This window comes from Merops nubicus, unplaced genomic scaffold (assembly GCF_000691845.1).
Source record: "Merops nubicus isolate BGI_N331 unplaced genomic scaffold, ASM69184v1 scaffold26466, whole genome shotgun sequence".
NCBI classification, from domain to species: domain Eukaryota; kingdom Metazoa; phylum Chordata; class Aves; order Coraciiformes; family Meropidae; genus Merops; species Merops nubicus.
This window is the reverse complement of record NW_008614777.1, coordinates 1-19,636: the sequence shown is the minus strand read 5'-3', so window position 1 is coordinate 19,636 and position 19,636 is coordinate 1. Positions and strand designations below refer to the sequence as shown.

Below are 19,636 nucleotides of genomic sequence, written 5' to 3'. Positions count from 1 at the left end.
TCGTCAGCAATGGTGGGAGGCACTGGAGAGGTGGGGGAGGGAGAGAAGGCTGCATGGGGATGCTGAAGATATTTCCATCTCCCTGCACGTGGGCACAGGTATTTTTGTTTCCTCTCTTACCAGCCCCCATGCCCTGTCCTCAAGAGGGGATCCAACCCCACAGGGGGCTGAAGCACACCCACATGACAGCCAAGGATGTGACAAACGCTGGGAAAGCCCCTCCTGGCCAGACCCACAGCCCCCAGGAGCTCACCGTGGACGGACACGAGGAAGACCTTGCGTGCCTCCCCGGCAGCGTTGCTGGCGATGCACTCGAACTGCCCCTCGTCCCAGGGACCGGGGCTGGTGATGAGCAGGGACCCCGAGGGCTGCAAGCTGGGCAGGCAGAACGTGCAGCGGGGTCAGCCCCTGCCCCAAAGGGAGCAGCAAGACGGGGCAAACTCCACCCTATGGTGGGACCCTTCGGTGGGGAAGGTGGCCGGCGTTGTGGGTACCTGTAGGCGCCAAGTGGGACGTGGGTGTTGAGGGGGTGACCATCCTTCTCCCACCTGACATGGGGCTCAGGGGATCCCCAGGTGTCACAGCCCAGTGTGGCTGGCTGCTGAGCCAGCAGGGTGAGGTTGGAGGGCCCGGGGGCAATGGTGGGAGATGCTGCAGAAGGGCATGGTGGTGAGGACCAGAGGACAGCAGCACATCGTTACACTGATGAGAGCAGTCCGGCGGTGCTGGGTCGCAGCAGGGTGAGCCCAGGAGGGATCTGTCTGGCTCTTCCACTTACCCAGGACATGAAGGTCCAGGCCTCGCCGGTCGGAACCAGCAGGGCTGGATGCCGTGCAGAGGTAATAGCCTGAGTCCTGGAGCTGAACAGAGCTGATCTGCAGGGAGCCGCCCGGCAGGAGCTGCAGCCTGGGGAGGGAGAGCATTTTTTGGGGGGAGGGGTGGGGAGCCCCGTGGGTACTCTGCCTGGCTGGGCTGCAGCACACGGGGACAGGCAGCTGGGGGGGTGGCAAGTGCCATTGAAGCCATGCATGGCATGTGTCCACTGAGCTGGTGTGGGGACAGAGCCCAGCTCTTTGTGGGGACAGTGCTGTGTCTGCTCCAGGCAAGCCCAAACACCTGTTGACATGGGGGATGGCACTGAGCAAGAGCCAGCTCTTGGTGCCACCAGCCTACAGAGCCTCGCACCTCTTGGTCCCACGAAGGGGCAGGAGCTGTCCGTCCTTCCACCACGTCACCTGGGGCACGGGCCAGCCCCGTGCCTGGCACGGCAGCACCACGGAGCTGTTCAGCAGTGCCCTCGCCTCCTCGGGGCCCGCCTGGATCTCCGGGGCCACTGCAGCAGCACCCAGTGGGCACCGCGGGAAGCCAGAGACAGGGCTCAGGGGATGGAGAACGTCAGCCCAGAGCAGCCCTGGAGGCTGGGCACCCCCCCCACAGGACACCCCATAACGCTGCACACCCCTGAACTATGGGGAGAGCGCCGGCACTCCCGGCCAGCAAAGCCCCGTGGTGGGGCGGCACTCACCGTGAACCTCCACCTGGGCACGCAGGCTGGTGCCCCCCCGGGCACTGGTGCCCCTGCAGCTGTAGTGCCCGCCGTCGGGCGCCTCCCCGGCCTCGATCTGCGCCTGCGGGCATCCTCCTACCGCCCCCAGGACCCCCCGTCAGCAGCTCTCCCCTCATCACCCCCACCATGAGCCCACTGGGCTGGGGAAGGGGCCCCCCAGCCCCTGCCCGTGCACCGTCCCCAGGTGCCATCACACATACCCGCAGCGGGGACCCCTCCCAGTGCCACTCTATGCGGGGGGGTAGCGTGGCATCCCCAGGGCACTCCAGGATGAGCTGCCCCCCTGCCACAGTGGTGATGCTGGGGGTCTCTCCAACACTCGTGATGCTGAGAGGTGCTGTGGGACATGTGTCAGAGGAGTTGGGAGATGCTACATGACTTGGGTACTGCCATATCTGTCCCCATAAGTCACGCACAGGCCCCTACTCTACAGGACCATCGTGCTGTGCTTACAGCCCCCACTGCTCTCCCCATCCATAGAATCATAAAATGGCTTAGTTTGGAAGGGACCCTAGAGATGACCTAATTCAAGCTCCCTGCCACGGGCAGGGACACCTCCCAGCAATCCCAGGGAGGGGTGCAGGGGATGCTCTGGTTCTCTGATCTCCCAGAGCTCTGACCACCCTGCAGCACCCACTACTAGCACCCTCCTTACTGCCCCGCTGGGGCCACGCTACCTTGGATGCTGATGTGGAAGCTCCTGCTGTCCTCCCCGGCAGGGCTAGTGGCCAGGCAGGTGTACAAGCCAGCATCAGCCACCTACACAGAACCAGGATGAGGAAAACAGAGGCACAAAAAGACAACTTGGGTGTGGACAAGAAAGAGGAGCCCCTACCTCAGTGGTCTCGATGCGGAGGGTGCTCTCATTCCCTGACGTGAGCCAGGGCCCTGCCAGCAGCTGCCCGTCCTTCTCCCAGGTGACAGTGGGTGTGGGGACACCTGTCACCACACATGTCAGCTCTAGGGAGGTGCCCACGGTGATGGACATCTCAGTGGGGTAGGACGCAGCCTCGACGCGGGGCGGCTCTGCAAGGCACACAGGCTCATCTCTTCATGGCTCCCAAAAAATTGTCTAAGCCACCCTTCCCAAATCCCCGAGGGCACACACGAACCTGTCACCAGGAGGTGGAAGGCTTTGCTGGCCTCTGCCACCTCATTGGCCACCAGGCAGGAGTACAGCCCCGTGTCAGCTGGCCCCACGGCCACCAGGCTCAGCTGTGGACCACTGGGCACCCAGCTGCCCTGGCGTGCCAGGGGCTTGCCATCCTTCAGCCAGGTCACCGTGGGGGCTGGGGACCCAGTGGCTTCACAGGTAAAGGTGACATCAGAGCCCACGGCCACCATCTGCTCCTCCCTGGTCTCTGGGCTGTTCAGGACCGGGGGCACTGTTGAGGGAGGGGTTCCCTTTAGGGAGCTGTGGGAGTCAAGTCAGGTCCCCAAACGCTGGGGATGGTTTTGGCAGTTCCCTGGTGTCCCGTGAGCACGGAGAGGTGGCTCAGCCTCCCGGCAGGGTGTGCTGAGTCTGCTTTCAGGCTGGTCCTGCCTTCCTCCATCCTCTCTGAGCCCATGCCCCCAGCCAAGGATGGCTCAGGACCCTGCCTGGACACAGGGCTGCAAAGCATCTGTGGTCTGCCAGCAGCATCAGTGCCCGGGTGCCCCCACCGTGGTTTCCCTGGAGCCCTGACTGCCCCGTACCCCGGATCTGCAGGACGAAGCTGCCACCCCTGTCCGGCTGGAGGTGAGGCAAGAATAGAGACCCCCTTGGCCTCCCACCCCCTTTTGGTGTCTACGTTTCTACTCAGCCTGTGAACCCCTGTTGGCCTCCAATTCCACATGAGTGTCGAAGCCCCTTTTGTCCTCTAACTGTGCTCAGACACCCACACCCCGTTGGCTTCCCACCTTCTTCTGATGTCTATGTCTCTGCTCAGCCTGCCACCCTGTTGGCCTCCCACACCCTTGGGATGCTGTGCACAGCAGAAAATGGTGCTGAGCTCCTGGGGAGCAGCAGCACAGAGTTAGAAGGATGCAACCCTTGGTTCTCCCCAGAGAGGATAACTTGGTAGCAAGTTGTTAGTACATGGTACGGCTTCAAATATGACCTTGAGTCCCATGGGTGGCATCCAGAAGGGCAGATTAAAGGATTTAGAGCCCACCATCGAGAGCCAGCAGCTGTGCCCAGCCCCGTGGGACAGGATGTCACCCTTTCTCATCCTGACGTACCTGGGGTTCTGGTCACCTCCTCACTGAGCTGCAGGACGTGGCCATCCTTGTACCAGCTGGGCTCCACCGTGGGGTGGGACTGGATGTCACACACCAGGGAGATACTGCTGTTGATACCATCCACATTTTTGGGGTTTGGGCCCACAGTCCAGGAAGATTCTGCTCCAGCACACCCCAAAGACAAGTGGCAAAGAAGAACTGTCACCATGGAGGCCCAGCTCTCCCCAGGAGGAACTGAGCATCTCGCCTGTTGGGAGCGTGCCAGCACCCCAACCTCCTCACATGGGGCAAGTGTGACAAGCACAAGGGGATGGAGGGAGCCAAAGGGTGCAGGAGCCAGAGGAAACTCCAGCTGGCAGAGGAGGAGGGTGGTAGATCAGTGACCCAGGGATGCCTCACCCTGCACGGTGAGAGCAAAGTGCCTCTCTGCTGACCCGGCTGGGTTCTCTGCCACACACGTGTAGCTGCCAGTGTCACCCGTCTCCACTGTGGTCACCTGCAAAGGGGGAGCAGAGCCCTGCTGAGGGCTGTCCCGAGCTGGGGAGCTGCTGGGGCTCCCACGGGGACCTTGGCACCTGGCAAGATGAGGGCAGCCTCCTCCCTGGGGAGAGGAGGGCTCCCCATCCCCTCCACCCCATGTCTACTGTGCCCCTCCCCAGCGCAGCCACCCTGCTTGGGAGCACACTGACCTGCAGGACCATGCCACCCTCCAGGAGGTGGTGCCGTGGGCCGGCCACAATAGGGATGTCATTCCAGAGCCACGACACTGTGGGCACGGGGTGCCCAGCAGCTTCACACTTGAAGCAGATGGTGCCATTGACGGTGGCCGTCCCCTCCTCAGCCAGGTTCTCCGAGCCACCACGGATGGCACGATTGTGCGGCGGGAACCGGGGGGTTACGGGGCTGCCACACGCCCCTGTCCGCTCCCTGCCCCGGCCCCGTGCTCACCGAGCACCTCCAGCTCGTAGTGCAGCCGCTCCTGCCCCTCGGCGCCGGGTGTCTCGCAGGTGTACCTGCCCGCATCCTCCTCCCGCACCACGGGCAGCTGCAGCACCCGGCCCCCTGCGGCACAGCGCACGGAGAGGGCTCCACGGGGTGGGTGGAGCGACCCCTCCAACATCTCCCTCCCACCTCGCTGTGCCTGAGCCCTCACGCAGCGCGGGTGGCACGGTCCTGCTCCTGCAGGTCCCGTGGGTGCCGCCAGGAGCAAGGGGAGGGGATCCGACCTCCTCTATGCTATGGGTGATTTCAACCCACAAAGCTGCTGCAGGGAATCCCCCCAGAACCCCACAGAGAACGTCCATGCCCGTTACCTAGCAGCATCAGCACCCCTGGTCCAGGGGAGAGGGGCTCCCCATCCTTGTACCAAGAGATCTGCGGGGGTGGGATGGAGTTGGTGTCGCAGTAGAGCGCAGTGGGCTGGTTGAGGACAGCTTGCCGGTGCTCTGTCACCTCCCCATCCTGGTCTTCCTCCCGGTAGAACATCTCGAGGGCTTCATTAGAGCTCATCTGCTGCTGGAAGAGGGGTGGCACTGCGGGGACAAGCTGCCATGTTTCGCACCCCCAGCTGCGACTGGGCATCTGCCCAGACCCGAACACGGCCAAGGAAGGGCTTGTTCTCCAGCAGATACAAGCTTCCTTCCTGCTCACCCTGCTCTGCTCCCACAAGGGACCCCACCAAGGACCCCTCCTCTTGCAGAGACACACTGCTCTGGGCACTGGCTGGTCTCCCAGGGCTCACCTTGGACATGCACAATGAAGTCCCTGTCATCTTCACCCACGGTGTTGGTGGCCACGCAGGTGTAGTGCCCCGAATCAGAGACACGGGCTGGTTGGATTTGAAGAACCTGTCCCTCACTAAGGATCTGGAGGTGGCTGGAGCTTTCCAGGAGCTGTATAGGGACCCCAGCCCCAAGGCATGGAAGAAATAGAAGGGTAGGAGGAGAATTACACACCCAGGAGTAGGACAGAACCCCGCCAGCCATATAAAGGCTATCTTCTACCTCCATCCACCTGGGAGGATCCCCTAAACCAACACCACTTCCCTGGTCACAGTTAACACCTCACCTTCTTGTCCTTGTACCACTGGATGGTTGGCTCGGGCACAGCCCAGGTCTCACACTCCAGAGTCACTGTGCTGTTGACCCTGGTTTTCACCTCTTTCACAGCAAATTCCCCCAAAGGGTCATCTCTGGCAATCCAAGGAGGAACTAGTGGGGAGATACAACACATGTGGGTTGAGGGAAGAACCCCAGCACCCTTGCTCTGCCCTGATTAGCAAGGGGCAGCATCTCAGGGTGCTGTTGTAACCCCCAGATGGACCCCTTTGTTCTCCCCAGGGTAGATCAGAGGCTTTTGGGGGCTATACGCTGATCTATGTGCACGAGGTGCAGCTCCTCAGGATGCAAGCAAGGGAAGGGATGGACTCTGGTTCAGTTAGGGTGGTGGGATCACTGCAGGAATTAGGAAGGACACACACCCAGGACCTTCACAGCGTAGTTCTTCACAACTTCTCCAGCTTCACTGGCCACAATGCAGCTGTACATGCCTGCGTCATCTTCCTGGGCATTCAGGATCTGCAGCCCGTGGCCACCTGGGCAAAGGGGGTCTCCTGAGAGGGTCACCACTCACAGTCACAGCTGCCTACCCCCATGCAGCACAAGAAGGCATCTTAAAGGACCTGTTGATCACCTGCAAACCTGACTTGAAAGCGTCTAATACTCTTCTAGAGCTCAGCTGCCTGGCTTATAAAACCCATCACTGTGTCACTGCTGCTGCTGAGGAGCCTCTAGGTAACATCAGATAATGCAGCCCATGGAAGAGCAGCATCCACCTGATGGTCTGAGCCCCTTGGATTCTCTAGGATGATGACTCCACACCATCCCACTGCCTTGAACAGGCCCCACTCCCCCAGGCATGCAGCAAGGTGCCACCACAGTCACGCAGAGCTAGAGGACACCAGCACGGTACCAGGGAGCAGGAGGATATTTCCAGAGGCTTTGAGGGGAACCTCATCCTTGAGCCAGGTGATGTTGGGAGAGGGGTAGGCCAGAGCCTCGCAGACCAGGGAGATGGGGTTGTTGATGATCACCGTGACTTCTTCTGCAGCACCATCGTGGGCATCTCCAGCAAAGGTAGGATGGGCTGCAGAGAAGTATTTGCATGGCCACTCAGCACTAGCACCCGCTTCAGCTTCCCAGCGCCCCATTCCCCCACCACTGAGCATGGTCTGAGTTCAGGGAGGCTGGGCTTGACCACAACATGTGACATGCACAGCACAAGGCCAGCTTCAGACACTGCCTTGTGTTGCTGCCCTCCAAAACCACAGGGAACATAGAAGATATACTCCCCCATCCCACCAGCCACCATCAGAGATGGATCCTGCACCATCCGAGATGCCTCCTGCAATAGATGAGCCCTTTAAGTTCCTTCAGGTCTCATGAGGGCTTTCTAGCAAGTCCAGGACACTATCCATGCTGCTGCTGTAGGACTAATAGATCCTCACCACCTACCTGGGCCATGCAATTAAAAAGCCCTCTAAGTCCACATCCCCTGCTCACACTTGAGGCTCTGCCTCTGTCCAAAGGTATCTCGTACCCAAGACATCTAGCAGGTAGTACTTGGTTTGATTTCCCACGGAGTTGGAGGCCATGCAGGAGTAGCTTCCAGCATCAGAGAGGGAGGCCTGGGGGATGTGCAGCACAGAGCCATCAGGGGAGATGGAGGAGGTGTCTCCAGTGGGCAGCGGGTGGCCGTCTTTCATCCAGGTGACCTTAGGGTGGGGGTTGCCTTTGGGGGTGGAAAGCAGGTTGAGTCTCTGTGCAGTTTTTCCATGTGTGAGCACATCCTGTTTCCGAGCAGCAGGGACCTCAGCCCAAATCCAGAGTTATCATCATCTGGATCAGCCTTTTAGAGGCTGCTGGATGAGCCAGCAAGAAGAAAGAAAACTGTCCTGAGTAGGAGGTGATTAATTATTCCCATCACTAAAGGAGAATTGAGATTAGAGGAATTCCAGCTCCATTTGGGAAAGACTGGAGATGACGTTGTGGAACAAGCTCCCTGCGTGGGCCAGCGCTTCCCGGACAGCACAACTGCAGAGCCAGGAACTATCCCCAGAAAAGTGCTTCAGCCAATTTCAGCTGTTTTCATGTCATGGACTGGCGCTGCCCATTTATCCCATGCACTAAAGACCCCTCAGACTCAGACCCCTGAGCCCCATCTCCCACCTGGTCACGCCACCTCTGCTCCCCACATGATGCTCACCTGCAGCCAGGCAGGACCAGGTGACAGGGTGACCCTCAGGCACCTTGATGGTCTCTTCTTCATCCACGTTCTCGATGTAGGGAGGAACTAGGAACACAAGCCACCAGGGACCTCAGCTTTGCTGAGTCTCTGAGCTCACACGCTAAAGCACAAAGGACACTGGCACTGCAGCTCCTGCCATGCTCAGTCTTAACTCACGCCTGTTCCTGCAAGCATGAAGCTCTGATATCCCACCAGGAATGCTGCAGCAGATGAAGGACTCCTCCTTACCTAGGACCTCCACGTAGAAATGCCTCCTGGCCTCCCCAGCTACGTTACTGGCCAGGCAGGAATAGTGGCCACCATCCTGGGCTTGTGCACGGGTAAGCCTCAACATCCAGCCCCCTGGAAGCACAGAGCAGAGAGGCCTCAGGGCCCTGATCCAGGCACCAGCCTGTCCCAGCACTGCTCCTGCAGGGCTGGAGCTCCACTGCATTTACACCCATCAGTGCTGAGGCAAGACATGTTGGCAAAGCCCCCACCTCCCACAGCTTCCATGCCTCATCCCTGACCTGAAAGCACTTGGATGTGCTCGCTGGGGGTGACAGGAGAGCCATCCCAGGACCAGGTGACTGTGGGCAGGGGAATGCCAGTGGCCTCACAGGTCAGTGTCATGGATCCTTGCAGAGAGACGCTGACGTTGGTTGTTGATCCTGATCCTTGAACGAACTCAGGAGGAACTAGGGATGCAGAAAAGGATGGGCATCCATTTGCAAAGCAGCCAAGACAGCAAAGTAAGACAAAGGAGGAAAATGGAGTAAACCCAGCTTGGTCCTGCCCTCTTGCTTCATACAGTTTGAGGACAAACTCCCAGAAGGACCATTAGCATCATCTGAAGTTGTCCACTTTGGAGGCGTTATGGGACAGGTGATCCACAGAAAGCATATGCCACTTACCTGCATGTCCAAGCCCACACTTGCAGATGTGACACCAAGCTGGCCATGCACTGAGCTACCTCAGGCCTTTTTCAGCTCAGGTACTTGGTATCTTGACCCATGAGGCTTCCCCAAGCCTTTGCAAAGTAGATAACTTTATGAAGTGAGATGATGTGCTCTGATGACCTTAGAAAGAAACTCTTGCCTGATGGAGCCAGTTCTACAGCTATGCCTGGAGCATGCCCCTTCTGACTCAAGACCTACACACTAGATTGTCCAAGATCTACTTCACATCAGTTCATGCTCCGTGCTCGTGCTGCATCAAACATGCTGTGCAACATCACCACGCCCTGAGCTCCTCCATACCCCACAGCCAGCAGCCCCATCCCACACCCTTACCGTGCACCACGACATCAAAGTCCTTCTGCTCCTGCCCCACCACGTTTTCCACCAGGCAAGTGTAGCGTCCCGTGTGGGTCACCTCTGCCCTGGGGATGTGCAGCCGCCGCCCTCGCTCCCTCAGCAGGAGCCCGTCCCCAGCAGCCACGGGCTGCCCGTCCTTCACCCACGTCACCCTGGGAGGGGGGGAACCTGTGGCCTCGCACTCCAAAACCGTCTCGCCAGCCCTGATGACAGAGACCTTCCTCGGGACGTGGCTGCTGCCCCGGGTCCTCGGCAGCGCTGCGGGCAGAGGGGCACAGGCTGGAGGAGGTGCTGCAGCCACCCCCTCACCCACGATCGAGTGGGTGCCCAAACACTCGGTCTGGATGGTGGCAGCAGGAGGGTGAAGCAAGGGTGAGTCCCCAGCTAGCAGCATCCTTCCCAACACACCCAAGGCAGCAGGCAACGGCTGCCAGCTCTTGGGTCCAGCTGGACCTTGTGTTGAGAGAGATGACAGCACCTTCAGCCACCCGTACAGCTGCCCCGTGTCGCTGGACCCCAGCTCACCGTGCACCTCCAGGCGCTGCTCCTTGCTGCTGCTGCCAATGGAATTCCTGCACTCACAGGTGTACATCCCCTCGTCCACCAGCCGTACCTTCTCGATGTACAGCACGCCTCCTCCCGTGGACACCTGCTTCAGGCTCCCGGGCTGGGTGGAGAGGGGCTCACCTGCACGGGAAAGGGGCCAGCAGCTTCCTCTCAGGTTCCCAGCAGGACCAGGTCCCACCCAGAAGCTGGATACCGCTCAACATTAAGCACTCCTTGCTCCAAGGAGACCACACCTATCACGTGTGGGGAGGGATGAGGCTGAGGAGCAGGATCTTACCATCCTTCCACCAGCTCAGGGTGGGCAGGGGGATCCCATGGCACTCGCAGGTCAGCCTGACAGGTTGTCCCTCCAGCACGGACACAGTGGTGGGCTCTGCCGAGGAGAAGGACGGGGGCACTGCAAGGGACAAGAGCAAGGAACAGCTCACTGATGGCACCAGAGAAGAGGAGAGGGGCAGCTCCCCACTGGAGCTCCGACCCCCTGGACATGCACCACCCACAGCTCTGCTGGGTTCTGCACAAAGAACCAGCAAGAATCCCCTGCACTGGCTCCATGTGGAAATAATAATCTTGACTCTCCAGCTCCTGAGCGAGTGATGCTTTTAACTGCACGTGGCCTACAGCAGAGGATGACCAAGCACCCTGCGCCAGCCACACAGGCAGGCCAAGCCCAGGTTGGCCAGACACAGCCTTATTAGGTAGCACTGCTCACTGGGAAGGTTACCTAACTCTTTCCATTATCAGATGCTCTTATATTCTCATAAGTGCAGCTGGCTGGAAAACGGTAACTCCTTCCCATGAGGGATATCAATTTGTACAAGAAAAAACCCAACACCCAGAAACCCTTGAAAAACAAAAACAGTGGGACCCAAACAATCCGCTCGAGCCAGGACACCAGACGTGCAAATGTTTCCCTGGGAAGGGATCGCAGGAACAAGCCCGGAGCAGGAGAACTGGATTTTCTCCACTCCCTGGCTACCTGCCTGCAGGACTTCCACCAACTGGCCTAGAGCATCCCTGAGAAAAGCCAGACCCTGGCTCAGCCCCCGGCACTGTGGACGTGCTGGTCAGGCCGGGAGGCTGCAAGGATGCTCAAGTCAAGTGAGTGAAAGCTGCTGGTGCTGCTGACTGCAGCAGGGAGAGAGAAGGGAGACGATACCTGCAGCGACCACCACGCTGCCCCAGTGCAAAGAACGGGCAGAGAAGCCCTGGCACTGGCAAGGGAATCCCCCTGCTCTCCTGCCCTCCTTCTGGAAAGCCACCTCCTCTGCATCTTCCCTGAAATCTGCCCCCAGGACCCATGCAGATGTTGGCTTTCCCCCTTCTGACAGCTGCCCTGGGGGGGATTCCCTGCCACCTCCAGCTCCAACGACTTGCAGAGCTGTAATATTCTGGGCTTAGTGTTTTCCAAGCCAAGCAACCGCCCCAGATGCATATTACACATATAAACAGATAGTATATAACATGGTACATAGGTGTGTGTACACACAGAGGGTGTTTGCCCCTGGGGGCTGTTCCAGGGGCAGTGGCCCTTACCCCACACGTCGAGGTTGTAGTGTCTCTGGTGGCCGGGTGCCTGGCACGTGTACCTGCCCGCGTCCTGCACGGCGGCTCGCCCGATCTGCCAGGGCAAGCAGAGACACTGAGACACCCTGCAGCAGAGCTGGACACACACAGCCCATCCTGGGGGTGGATTTTATGCCAGCAGAAGCCACAGGAATGGGATCAGCGTGAGGGGTGGGAATGGTGCTGAGCCGTGGGCAGCAGGGAGGGCACACTCTCCCTCTGCACCCACTTTCTCTAAGGGTGAGGAGGGGGAGGTGGGCATCTTCAGAGCCCTGTTTCCCCTCCCATCCTCTGCAATACTCCAAAATGTCACCTGGAGCACGGTCCCCTCCACAGACAGCTGCACATCTGGCCTTGGTGTGAGCAAGTTCCCATCCTTCAGCCAGTGGGACTCCTGAGGGGGGACCCCGGGAGTCAGGCACTCCAGGGTCACCGACTGGTTGACGATGACAGAGATGTTCTCTTCTTCACCCAGGGCAGTGGAGGACACTGGAAAACAGATCAACAAGGCAACACCTTCCCCAGGCTACCCCCTTTGTTACCCCTGCCAGGGCTGGTTGCCCAGAGCCCTGTGTGCTTTGAAGGGGCCAGTGGAGCAGCCCCAGTCCCGAGCATCATTTCCCACCCCACAGCCGTGCTGGTGGGGAGGGACCAGGGATGCACGGGGGTACTTACAGCGCACCTGGAGGGTGGCCTCACGTCTGTCCTCCCCCACAGCACTGCTGGCCACACAGGTGTACGTCCCCGAGTCACGGAGGCGAGCGGTGGGCAGGGACAGCACGTGCCCCCCGGAGAGGATCTGCATTTCTCCGAGACCCAGGAAGAGCCCAGGTGAGCAGGAAACCAGAGAAACCCCCAGGCAGCTGGGCGGCAGCTTGGCATGCAGGAGCAGGGATGGGTGGACATAAGCCTCCCTTGAGCCCACCCTCTTCACATCCTGGGGACCCCCTGCCCATCCATGCCAGGAAAGCCCAGCGCAGGGCTGGGCAGGTCCATGCTCCCATGGACCAAACGTGGGGCAGGCCTGGGCAACACTGCAACCACTCAACTGCAGCAATTGCTGTTTTTAAAAGCCAGAAAAAGGAAAAATAACACCTTCCTAGAGGGACATCCCCAAGAGACTCCCTCCATCAGAAGCTGTCTCACCTGCAGGCCACTCGCCACCATGCTGGACACTGGATTGCCATCCTTCAGCCACAGCAGCACCGGGGCTGGGGTCCCTGTGGCATCACACTCCAGTGTCACCCGCTCATTCACCACCACGGTGAGGGGGCTGGGGCCAGCTGTGATTCGTGGGGGCACTGAGGAGAGCAGGGAAATGTCACCAGGAGCAGCAGGGTGCAAAAGGGACTGGGGTAGGCAAGAGACACCATGGTGTGGAGCAGGCAATGACCATCCATGGGTAGCCTGTGGCTTTCTAGGGCGTTATTTGGGATGAAAACAGGGGATTACATGGCTGGGATTGCAACTAGGACCGAAGAGAGGGGCTCTGCTAAAGCCATCTTCCAGAGACACATCCCGAGGGCTGGGACAGCCCCATTGGTCCCATGCACAGATGAGAGATCCCAGGGGTAAGCCCCCAGCTCTCAGGTAGCTGCACCCCGTGGACTCACCAGTCACCTGCAGACTGTACCAGAGCTCTGTGACACCAGCCACGTTGGAGGCCACGCAGCGATAGGTGCCAGCGTGGGAGAGCTGGGCATGCTGGATCTCCAGCAGCTTCCCATCCTGGGACAGGGCTTGGCCAGGTCCAGCCACCAGCTGCTCGTGCCCCTTGTACCAGACGATGTCTGGAGGGAAGCAGGGAGCTGAGCTGTGAGGAGCGACGCTGCTGCTCCTCTCCCCAGGAGGACCCAGGGAAAGCCCCAAGGGCACATAAACAAGAAGGGGTGGGGAGGATGGCCTCACCGGGAGCTGGCAGCCCCGAGGCCAGGCACTCCAGGGACACGGTGCCATTCTCCAGCACAGCCAGCTCCACGGCGCTGGGCTCGATGTTCGGGGGCACTGCAACCCAGCACACAGTCACTGGCTCTGCGTGGCCCAGGGTGGCTGCAGCTGCTCAGCACGGTGCCATGGGCACAGCCAGGGGCTCTTGGCATGCACCGAATCCCAAGAGCAGCACCCAGGGGCCAGGACTGGCCCCCCACTCTGGGAGGGCACCATGTCACCACACTGTGCCACCGCTGCTCCCCAGGTTAGCCAGCAGATTTGTTCCTTGCCCCAGCGAGATACTCATCCTGCCTGGGCAGGGATCTCTGCACCCTGCCTGGTTTCTCACCCAGCACCCTCAGCATCCCATCCTGTGATGCCAACTGAGGGGTGCTCTGGCCATAGGGGCAATGAGGCCGAGGGCAGACCCTCCACCGGGGAGCACCCCTCAAGGATGCTAATGATTTAACAAAGCATCAGTGGCCAGCAGCTCTCAACCTCATTGCCAAAGGGCAAGATCCCAACAGATCACATTAGTGACCCCACACCTCCCAAAAAGCAGGGCCAAGAACACCCACCCCTTTGGCCAGTCACAGGGGGTGGATAGCAAGTCTCACCTCAGATGCCGAGCTCACCTTGCACCGAAACCTGCACCTCTGCCTGGGCCACGCCAGCCCAGTTGCTGTCCTGGCAGGTGTAGAGCCCCTCGTGAGCGAGCCCCACGCGGGCAATCAGCAGAGTCCCACCGCCCTCGGACACCACAGCCCCGTCCTGCTCGCCCAGGGGACGCCCGTCCTTCAGCCACCTGGGAGGGAGGGACAGCTGACAGGTCCTTGGTCTGACCTGCCACCACCCACCCTTCTTTCTGCCCCCCAAATCACTGAACAGTGAGGTGCTGGCAGCAAGGACTGCCCCTTTGTCACCTGAAACGGGGCTAGCAGTGCCCAGATCATTGGGCAGAGCAGAAGCCCAGAGGCAAGGATCAGGAATGGATGCTTCCCACCCTAAAGGACACCCCAAGCCATCACCCATTCCGAGGTCTCATCCTGATCTCTGCCACAGCTTTGCATGCTGGGCTGCAGAGCACCCCCAGGGAGTCACACAGCCCTTAAGGGAGCTCAGGGCAACTTGGGCAGGGTCTGCCTGTCCTTCTCTGCAGTACTCACTGGATCTGGGGTGTGGGGGTGCCCGTGGCATGGCACTGAATCCTCAGGGAGTCGTTGGCCACAGCCGTCAGGTGGCTTTCTCCATCACCGATCAGCAGCTGGGGGGGAGCTGAGGGGGAAGGGGACCTCAGGCTGGGACCACCCCTGGACCCCAGCACTGGGATGTAGGAGCAGCCGAGGGCTCAGAAGGTGCAGGGCTCTGGCTGCACACACGGCCCAAGGGAGGAGCATTTTAACCAGCAGATGTGAACCTTGGACGTGCAGGTTGTAGCTGAGCGAGGTGTTCCCCACGGCGTTCGTGGCCGTGCAGGTGTAGCGGCCGGTGTCAGTCACCTGGGGGTCAGTCAGCCGGAGGGACCCCGAAGGGAGGATGCTGTAGCTTAGGGGAGAGGGTACAGAAGAGCTGGATGGGAGGAACAGCCATGTCCTCCATCACCGACCCCTGGGCAGGAGCTAAGGGCTGGGAGGTCACCATCCCCTTGAGACAGTCAAGAGAAGCTCCCCAGGTCCTGCACGAGGAGGACGGCAGAGCTGTCCGTGGGTGCAAATCCCCTTTGCTCAGCTCCTGCACGAGCTCAGCACATGATCCACCCCTCCAGGGGGTGAAGGGAGACAGGAGTCCCCATGGAGCACAGCCCCTGCAGCTGGAGCTGGCCGTGCTCTCTCCCAGCACTGTCTGTGCTCCACAGACATAACATCATCTCAGCCCACGGCTGCAGATTCCTCCTCGTGTGCTCCCATCAATCACTCGGGCACGTCAGGACAAGCCAGCTGAGATGTGGGGAGCAGCACAGGTCACCCAGGAGCAGCCACAGAAAACCAGACAAGAGTGACAAGGCCATCAAGAAGAGCAAAACCAAGACACCATCCTGCTTCCCCAGGCCACAGCAATCCTGAGGTGCAGGGAAAGCAAGGACCAGATCCAAGATTGGGGCCCATGATTTTAGGAAGCCCCTTCCAGCATGGTGCTGATTTACTGAAAGGGGGAAGACCAAGACAAACACATACCCAAGCACTTTCCAGGTTATCTTCTCTCATCAAACAACGTTAAATGACTGTCCCATAGCTCCCATCAGCCTCAACACCATCAACAAATCTATCTGGTCCTCCAGAAATCACCCACTGGAGCCAAACTGGCCTTTAAACCACGTTGCAATGCAGACAAAGCCACTGCTGGGCTCACAACTATGTTTTTGCCAAACCTTAACCCAGGAACATTTTGATGCCTAAACCAACGTGAAGTCACCCCAACACACGGGCTGCGAGGGGCAGCAGAGGCTGCAGCACCCCAGGCATCCCCAGCTGCCCATCTTCCTCTCCATGCTGCCTTCCTCTTCCTCCAGCCCTCAAACCTCCTCCTTCTCAGTGCCCTGCAGCCAGCTGGGCATGGGGCAGTGCCAAGCCCTGGTCCAGCACCTCCTGCAGAGATCCACCACCCCCAAGCACATCCCTGGCCCTGGCATGGGGCAGGAATGTGCTGGGCAAGTGGGGCCAGGGAGCTGTGCTGGGGCCACCTTCCCTCCCCAGCACTGGCCCGTGCCCAGGGTGAGGGTGCAGAGGGCTGGGGGCAGCTACTCCACCCTAGCACATGTTTGGGTGGTGGGAAAAAAAAGCCTGTTGGTTCCTGCTCTGCTCATCTTGAGGAGCTGCACAGACACTACTGCTCAGCTGCCTCTGCTGCTGCCCGAGCACTGAGCATCTGCTGCTCAGCACCAGCGATGCCCTTTGCACCTCCTCAGAGACCCAACAGCCCTTGGGGGAGACCCAGCACCAAGAGAGCACAGCCCCAGCACCCACAGCCCTTCTCACCGGTCAGTGGTGAGCAGCAGAGGCTGGGACTCCTGGGTCCACACCACCAAGGGAGGGGGATGGCCTTGAACCTCACAGGGCAGGGTGGTCTCCTGCCCAGGCAGGGCCAGGATGCTGATGGGCTCCGATGCCCGTGACCCGTTCACGCTGATCCTGGGCTTTGCTGGAGGGAGAGGGAAAGCAGCTGGTGCAGGAACACTTCAGGTGTCCCACAGCCCTCACTGCTGCTCTTCCCATCCCAAAAACTCCTCGGGCATCTTGCTGGGTGGCCCGAGGAAGCTGTCAGAGTCACCAAGTCATGCTTTCCCAGCCAGTTACCCTCCGGAGCTGCTTTACTGGGGGCTGGTGCTGGGGCCAGCCCCGGGCACTCACTGCTGACAGAGAGCTGCATCTCCTGGCTGGAGAAGCCTGCTGTGTTGGTAGCCGTGCAGAAGTAGGTCCCAGCATCCTCAGGAGAGGGCGACGGGATCAGGAGGGTCCCATCGGGGTCTAGGTGGTAGTGTGGGCTTGGCAAAATGGGCTCCGTGCCCTGCAGAGGAAATGGAAGGGAGACAGTAGAGACCCTCCAACGAGCTGAGCATCCCAGGGGCAGGAAATAGGCTCTGAACTCAGAGCCAGCTCCCTCTTGATCCTGGCCTCCCAGGGCACTGGGTGCCACCTCCTCAGGCAGCTGCAGCCACGCTGGTGAGCAACACCCCCTCCAAACACGTTATCCCCCACCCGAGAGGGACCCACAGCCTGGCTGGCAGAGGATAGCAGCCTGCCCGGCCCCAACACCTACCTTTGCCCAGGTGATGGTGGGCAGGGGCACACCGGTGGCATTGCACTGCAGGGCAACAGCCAATCCCTCAGTGGCAGTAATGAGGACAGGGCCAGGCTCAATGCTAGGAGGAACTGGGAAGGAGGAGAAGCACCTCACCCTGCACAGCCAGGGCCACATCCACCAAAGGGAGCAGTGCTTTGGTGTTTGAGAGGTGCAGAGGACACCCAGCCCCGTTCAGAGAGCAGGGATGCTCAGCACCCTGCTGCTCACCATGGATGAGCAGGGACACATCCTGCTGGTGTGAGCCGAGGGCGTTGGTCACCTCGCAGGTGTACCTGCCCACGTCCTCCTGCAGGGCCTGCTCCACGTGCAGGCTCCCGTCAGCACGGATGGAGTAGCGGCTGCCCGGGGCTACCTGGGCACAGGCAGAGAGCAGGACAGACAAGAATGTCAAACACTCCCATATTACTGTGTCTTTGGGGCATATCTAGAAACTGATCCTTGAGCAGCAGGAACATCCTGGTGTGATAAACGCACGTGACTCTCCCAATCTGGACTCTCTATTGGCATCTTTTCACCAAGAGCTTTGGCCACAGGAGGTTGGGGGCATCCATCCTGCCACAGGGACGTGCTCCCAGCTGCCTATCCACCCACCCAGCACCCTGGTGCAAGCAGAAGCCTCACCAGCTGCCCATCCTTCAGCCAGCGGCGGGCTGGGAACGGCCGCCCGGCCAGGACCACGCAGGGCAGTGACACGGGCTGGCCAGGGAGCACACGCACCACAGGGGATGCCAGAGCTAGTTCTGGGGCTGCTTGAAAGAGGGAAAAGAGAAAACGCTATTAATCGGAGATAAACTGATGGTGAATGCTTACGAGGACAGAACTGGATCAACTTTCTTCCAAGCTCTGGACCTTGGCTCGGCACAAGCCAACTCCAACATTCAGCTGCCCCAAGAATTTGGGGACCTTCAGCTACACTATGGGTTCAAGCATGTGTCTGTGCTTGAGGTGGAAGAGGGGTGGAAGGGCACAACCCAAACCCCAGGCTGGGGGAGGGTTTGCTGAGCATTCCCTGCAGCTGGCTCCGGAGCAGAGGCGGCTGGCGGCCACACAGCACCACCCAACCACCCGGTTTTTTTTGCTGCTCACTCAGCACCAGCACAGCCAGGGCCAGCAGCAGCCCCCGTTGGCACACCAACAAAAACCCAGAGAAGCAAACCGTGTCCGGTGACCGTGAGCTTGACCTCTGCCTGGATTCTCCCAAACTCGTTCTGGGCTTCGCAGATGTAGACAGCTTGGTCGTCCAGAGAGGCGCCTGGAGCACGGCGAGGAGAAACCTGAGCCTGGTGGGGCTGGAGAGCCTCCAGCAAGCTCCAGGATGGGCTAACACCACCCTCCCTGCTCCATCACCACCCCAGAGGGGGTCAGACCCCGCAGCCTGGAGGCTCACGGGCTGTTAGAGCACAGCTAAGCTCGTACAAACAAAGAGCACAAATAAACCCACTGTGCCAAGGCTTTACTACTAAGAAGGAGAGGGGGCACTGGGGCTAATGCCACCGCTGGGACACCAGCCTGCAGCAGGCAGGCAGAGAGCACCCAAGAGCACAGCTAAGCTCGTACAAACAAATAAACCCACCGTGCCAAGGCTTTACTACTAAAAAGGAGAGGGGGCACCGGGGCTAATGCCACTGCTGGGACACCAGCCCGCAGCAGGCAGGCAGAGAGCACCTGAGGGTGATGCTGTAAGCCAGCACCGGGTGGGATACCCACGCGTGCTCCCCACCTCACCAGCACTCCCTCGGCTCTTACTGTCGATGAGGAGCTCGGCAGCCTCTGGCTGGCTGGGAACACCCCGTGGCACATGCCAGCGTGGCACAGGCTTCCCGTCCTGCCGGGACCAGGTGACCTCTGGCGGGGGAGAGCCCTCGACGCGGCACAGCAGGGTCACGCTGTCCCCGACCTCCACTGCCACATCCCCCAGGGGCTCGGGAAAGTGAGGGGCAGCTGGAGGAGAGAGCAGCGGAGAAGGGGCTCAGGCAGGTCAGATCACCCCTGCTCCCCGTAGCAGGCTCTGTGCATAGCTAAGCCCTGAGATGGGGCTGCAAAACATGCAAGCCAGATGTCCTGAAAATTCACAAGATTGTCTTAAAGCATTTGGGTTTTTTTCCAAAGCTTGCAGTTTTCATCCCTTCCAGCTACTCTCAGCACACCCCTGCCACAGCAAAACCTCTTGCACTTTTCCACCTTTAACTGCTTCAAGGCTCGCTGCCCCCAACTCAGAACCCCCTCTCCTGCTCCTCCCCAGGCTCTTCCACCCTTTCTGCTCCAGTGGGAAGCCCTGAGCATTGCCTGGGGTACCTGGATCTTCAGACACATAGAAGCCAGCCCCTATTTCCACCTACTCCTGCTAATTGCACTTTGCCTCCCCAGCCTTGCCCCAAGCCATCCT

General features: G+C 60.0%; 1 protein-coding gene across 1 annotated transcript; it reads right to left on the bottom strand.

The window, feature by feature from the left end:
- Positions 1–8: 8 nt before the first annotated feature.
- On the bottom strand, positions 9–19,191 carry LOC103774911 (hemicentin-2-like; the record flags this gene model as incomplete). Its single annotated transcript, XM_008942347.1, has 41 exons — positions 9–22; positions 254–375; positions 495–651; positions 779–906; positions 1,186–1,333; positions 1,526–1,628; positions 1,768–1,904; positions 2,245–2,326; positions 2,403–2,593; positions 2,680–2,952; positions 3,788–3,946; positions 4,187–4,283; positions 4,477–4,635; positions 4,743–4,849; positions 5,101–5,319; positions 5,529–5,679; positions 5,855–5,997; positions 6,267–6,380; positions 6,758–6,931; positions 7,385–7,576; positions 8,051–8,137; positions 8,321–8,434; positions 8,602–8,769; positions 9,364–10,074; positions 10,232–10,351; positions 11,491–11,575; positions 11,834–12,009; positions 12,196–12,319; positions 12,667–12,821; positions 13,134–13,310; positions 13,429–13,524; positions 14,085–14,254; positions 14,616–14,724; positions 14,867–14,994; positions 16,425–16,587; positions 16,797–16,953; positions 17,206–17,318; positions 17,458–17,602; positions 17,872–17,999; positions 18,407–18,502; positions 18,976–19,191. Coding segments are annotated over 41 exons (6,308 nt in total), but the record flags the coding sequence as incomplete, so codon positions are not given.
- Between the last annotated feature and the right edge of the window lie 445 nt (positions 19,192–19,636).